Source organism: Pinus tabuliformis, chromosome 2_2 (assembly GCF_031772625.1).
Source record: "Pinus tabuliformis cultivar Carrire ecotype Pingquan chromosome 2_2, CPIR1, whole genome shotgun sequence".
In the NCBI taxonomy this organism is placed as follows: Eukaryota; Viridiplantae; Streptophyta; class Pinopsida; order Pinales; family Pinaceae; genus Pinus; species Pinus tabuliformis.
In genome coordinates this window covers 310904417-310910244 of record NC_142300.1, presented here as the reverse complement: position 1 = coordinate 310910244, position 5828 = coordinate 310904417, and the positions used below count along the sequence as shown (strand labels likewise).

Sequence of the window (5828 nt, the reverse complement as noted above, 5' to 3'; positions counted from 1 at the left end):
TTGTTTTTATTTTTATTTTTATTTTTTTTGTAGTGAGGTTTTTATTGATTTGCATATTTAAAGAAGAAGGTCGATATTTTTCATTTTCGATATTTTACATATTTATACATCGTTAATTAAATTTTCAATCCAAATGAAATAATTCTCTCTAAAAAACAAATAAAAAATTATATATAAAAAAGACAAAAATAAAAAATAAAAAATGTTAAAAAAAATATCTTATAAACCATAAAACAATTTGGAAATAAAAAACAAAATTAATATAGATATATATAAGTCAGTAAAAATTGAGGGAAAAAAAAAACATGAGCAAAAACTAGGGAAAAAAAAATTAAAAACAAACTAATTAAAAAAAAAAAAAATTAATGAAAAAAATTTAAAAAATAGTAAAATTAATATTTAAAAAAAAAATGTTAAAAAAATTATCTCACAAACCATAAAAGGATTTGGAAAACAAAAAAAAACAAAAAATTATATATATATATATATATATATATATATATATATATATATATATATATAAAGTAAGTAAAAATAGATAAATAAATAAAAAAACATTAGAAAAAACCGGGAAAAAAAAAATTAAAAACAAACTAGTTTAAAAAAAAAATAGAAATTAATGAAAAAAATTTAAAAACTAATAAAATTAATATTAAAAAACAAAAAAAAATTCAAATTATAAAAAAAAAAAAAAAACCAAAAAAAATGTGTGTTTTTTATTAAAAAATAAAATAAAATGTAATTATTTTTTATTAAACATAGATATTTTGTTTAAAAAAAAAATCAAAATTTAATTTTTTTTTTAAACAATCTCTTTTATTATTAAAAACAAATTTTATTTTTATTTAAAAATAAAATTATCCAACATATCTTTTATATTTAAAAAAAAATAAACCTATATTTTATATTTAAAAAAAAAAATTACATTAAACTTTTTTTTTAAACAATGTTTTAAAAAAAAATGAAAATTAATTTTTTTTTTTTTTTTTAACAATTATTTTTTTTTTAAACCATTTTTTTTGTTATAATTAAGAATAGTTTTTTTTTAAACCATTTTAATTTTGTTTTATTTAAAATTTTAAAAATTATTAAAAAAAATTAAAAATTTTAAAAATGAAGTCGGTTTTTTTTTTTTTTTTTAATTAAAAATTTTAAATTTTTTAAAAAATTAAATAAAATTTTAAAAATTTAAAATTTTAAAAAATTAATTAATTTTTTTTATTTTTTAAATTAAAAATTTTAAAAATTAAATGGTTTTTTTTATTAATTAAAAAAAAAAAAATTTGGCGCCCCCCGGCCGCCCGTGGTGGTGCTGCCGGGGCGGATGATATGAATGAGTTTTCTCTCTCTGTACCAAAAAACTATCCACGCAAGGATAATTCTGTACTGTGGTGTTTGCATCAAATGACTAAGCAGAGCTCCCTTTGTGCTCCTCCACTTTGTACTTCAAAGGCAAGCGAACATCTTGTACTTGCTTATTAATAAGTAAAGGTGCAATACTTTTCTTTAATGTTGCCTTAAGAATATTGTCTCTTTTCTCAGTCAGCCTGAAATTGTGGCACTTATAACATGTAAAATTGCACTCAGATCTATCTAGCCAATCAGAAGTTACTGTGCATCCCTGATGAAAAGAACCTTCACAGAAATTACATTTGACAACTTTCCTGACCAATATATCCATCCCGCAGTGGGCACATGAACACTTTTCATTCATTGCTTCCTTAGATAAAAGGAATGCAAATATATTATTTTTTCTACTTCCTTTCATCAGCCTATTTTGAACCTTCCAAACTTGTTTAGAACCATTATCCTGGAGAAGTCTATCTTCAAAGGCTTTCAATAGATACAAAGGAACATGGGACTCTCCCAACCAGCATCTGTTTCCACTGCCTTCAGTCTCTTCAGTTTTTCTACCATGTCTGACAGCAGAGATAGGAATCTCTTTCTGGTTTCCGAAGTCCAATAAATATTTAAACTCACCACCTTCATATCTTTTCCCACAAAAGGTAGCATTCCTGAATGAAGCACTCTCTTTGTCCACAGCCTTACCATCAGGACAATGATCTTGTGGATATACAAGATCCTTCCATTTGATATAAGCATCAAGATACCTAACCTGAAGTGCAAGCTCCGACACAGTCCTAGACCTCTCAACATCTGCCCTCCAAGTATATTGTCTACTTCTTTTAGGGATATCACTGCCTTCTGCATATAGAATTCCAGGTATTCTCCTTAATCCACCTTGGCATCCAGCTTGCTTTGCTATTGCACACGGTAACTGAAGTACTTGGGTGGAGAGCCTTCCATGTTTACACCAATAAAAAATCTTTGAAGCTCTGGCATCTGGAGCAGCCATCACTATGGGGGCACTGTTTTTCTGAGGTCGTTTTCCATTACCTCCCCTTTTGCAGCTGAGACAATAGAACTTGTGCCTATATGACCAACAGAAACTTGAGGGGACCAATCATCTACATGTTTAGTCCAACCTGCTGCTAGTGCATTGAGCTGAATGTTCTTTTCAAGTTCTAATAAAGATGCCCTGATTTCTTTTGCTGTTGAAGCTTGCTCAAGGCGCTTGCGCCAATGTTTTCTGTAGTCCAGATTCTCCCATGGGCCAACCACTAAACCACGTAAGCAATCTTCAATGTATAGTATATATGCAGCAACTGCGGGAAGATGACCCTCTCCATTCTTTGTTGGACGAAGACCGCCAGGTACATTTGCAGCACCTGCCATAACATTACATGCAGCCAAATTCAGTAAGCAGGCTCTGCGACAACTTGCAGTTGATTTACATGAAGCGCACCACCCACATCTTTCCTTTGGTGGTTCCATTGATTTCTTCTTATTACTTGGCCAACAAAATTGAACAACTGCCTTTGAAAATAGTTTTACTTGTTCTGAGATTGTTGCTGAAAGAGTCTTTTTAAAAGATCCCCGCTTATTCACTAATCTGTTGTCTTCAACTGAGATGGACGCTAGATTAGCAGCTGCAGATGCAGCAATATCACCTAGAACATAATAATTGATGTATGCATTTGGTTTGAAGCTTGCTTTATAAACCAACCTGTTAGTACCCAAATCCATCTTCACAGCTGCTTTGCCAATGTCATCAGTTTGCTTATGGACAACACACACGTTCAATATACTCCCATCCTCTTGAACACCCGTCCTATCACTGGTTTCCTCTTTTGCTTGTTGCTGCCTGGGTATGGGACTGCTCTTAAGAAAATCCATCTGCATAGCAGTGCTATCAGTGTCAAGATCAATCTGTTGTTCTAAAGCATTCCCACATTCTTGTGAATTCGCACCCACTGAGCTGTTTGGAACAACTCCTGTAGCCTCTTGAGAAGATCTGATCTTAGTTTCTTTGAAATTACTAGGATCAATTACCAACAATTCATTTTTTCTGTCACAATGTGTCGTGTCTGAAACATGTAAACCCTCATGATCATGAACACTACAATCCTTTTCTGGTTTTCTTTCAGAGCTCACACTTAGAAGACCTGATGCACTAACATCTTCAACCAGATGCTCAGAGATAGACAAACATGACAAGTCTATTGGGCTATTGCCAGAATTCATATCTGTCCTTTGCAGGAAAACTGAATCTTGTTTGCCTTCTGCAACACCCCAGTACTGTAGTATTGAGTTTTTAATGTCATCATAAAAAGGACCTGATAATTCTAATGTCTCCATGACTTTTGTCAAATCCCTTTTGTTGTAATACCTGTATGTGGCAGTTGGATTTGATGCAGAGTCAGACACCAGTAGGTAGCCACAAGTGCCAAAGAAGACACGCCCATATGGATCAATACCAAATATCTCAGCTCCATTCAATGACTTCGATGCTCTAGATCCCAGGGCATCAATTTTCTCTACAGCACACTCTGGACAATACCATTCCCCTTCAGGTAAATGAGCTTTGGAAAGTCCAACACATCGAAAATGATATGCTGAAGGGCAACCATCACAACAAATCAAATTCCCATCCATTCCACATAGGCAGCATTCATCACTATTGAAATCCTCTACATCATCCATCCCAAGACTCATAAACTCAGTCTGTCCATTCTTAGAGCAACTGTGCTTGTTCTCTGAGATTGAACCATCTGAATGAAAATTTGTCTTCTCGAGTGTCACTTGTCTTAAATTGGACCTCCTCTGCCCATCTGCTTTGGTACAAGAAACCCTCTTTCTTTTCGAATAGCATGGATTTCTTGCAATCAACCCAGTTGCACCAGAAGAAAGGTTCATTTTTGTATCTCCATCTGTATCTTGTTCAAAGTTTACTCGCATGTTGATCTCTGTTCGAACTTCCTCAGCCTCCATGATATCATCACAAAGAAACTGCAAAATTTTTAGCTTTGTGGAAGGCAATATAGTATAATACTCGCAATTCAAAAGTTTCAGATCCAAAATGTTCTGTCCCAACCGACTACTGAAACCCTGAGCTGAAAGATATTCTACCAAATAAACTGGCCATGTTACTGCCTCTAGGAAATTCCAATCAAGTTGCCTAAAACATTTTGATGCCTTCTCATTGCCCTCAGCTGAAAGTGTTTCTAGGTGACGCCTCACAGCCTTTAGAAGACAAATGTGTACACTGTCCAGAAGTGTATTTGCAGACCTATAGTTTAAAGCTCCCACGAAATCATCAAGACTGAAGGGACTTAAAAATAACAAATTGCTGAACCTTCTGAGACAGCTATACACAGAAAACAGGTCAGGAATTGAACTTTCTGGTACAGGGAGATCTCCTGAAGATTGAGGCAAAGGTTTCATTGGAGGCAGAGGAAAATCATTTGATTTTTATAATAGCAAGATTTGGCCTGAATCTTCGGTATCAGAAGCATCACTACTAGAATATGCATCTTCGTTAGTGAGATGGAAGCTCTCTTCTTATAGTTCTGGCAGAATCCAACCCGACATAAATCACTGGCAAAACTCTGAAAATTATGAGTGAAATCATTTTCTATGGCACAAATTCAAGCTTCCATCTGAAAGGAATTGCATCTGGAGGGATAATACACTATTATACTGCAGATGACGACACAAAAATTTCACCATTCTCCAGCCATGCCAAAACTCATGGAAAGTACTGAAGCTGAGGGTCAAGAAAACAGTCACATGCCATATTATATTGAGGCACCTACTTGAAAGGAGAGCTGCAAGATAAGGGATAAAATCTGAACTTCCAATCCAAAAGAGGATAATGCTACTGGACCAAAAAATTACCGGTAATTTCCCAAACATAGAAACAGCTTGATTACAGTGTAGCTTTTATAAGTAATAGCCTTTCTCTTGGATCAAACTACCCTGGCAACTATCACATGTCCACCCTAATGAAGTCAATGCCCCCAGGGGCTGCCATTCATAACAATGGTGATGAATGACCATCCCACAACCTTTGCACTGATAGTCAGAAGGCAATACTGTGAGTCTGCAGGCTTTACATAGTTTACCTATTTCCTCTGGGACTAGTCCATTGGCTGTGCCATGCATTTGAAATTCATCCAAGCTTACAGTGTTACCTATGGCATCATATTTATTTTCCTCTGAGATTACTTTATTGGCTGTTCCATGCAATTGAAAACCCATAAGATTTTCTTGCAAAAATTCATTTGGTAGCTCAGAGACCATGTTATCTACAGTGTTTGATGGAATGATGCAGGCCCCTCCGCCCCCGGCAGCGCCACCACGGGCAGCCTGGGGGCGGGCCCTCGATTCTAGGAATCGAGGGCCCGCCCCCAGGCCGCCCGTGGTGGCGCTGCCGGGGGCGGAGGGGCGCCAAAATTTTTTAAAATTTAAAATTTTAAAATTTTTAA

General features: G+C 34.6%; 1 protein-coding gene across 1 annotated transcript; it reads right to left on the bottom strand.

Annotated features, from left to right (window-relative positions):
* Nucleotides 1-2358: 2358 nt before the first annotated feature.
* LOC149192536 (DDT domain-containing protein PTM-like) lies at nt 2359-4785 on the bottom strand. Its single transcript, XM_089406974.1, has one exon. The coding sequence runs from the start codon at nt 4783-4785 to the stop codon at nt 2359-2361; it is 2427 nt and encodes an 808-aa protein (XP_089263100.1).
* Nucleotides 4786-5828: the final 1043 nt, after the last annotated feature.

Excerpts from the sequence above, each read along its gene's own strand:
- LOC149192536 (XM_089406974.1), bottom strand. The coding sequence starts at position 4,785 with ATGAAACCTTTGCCTCAATCTTCAGGAGATCTCCCTGTACCAGAAAGT.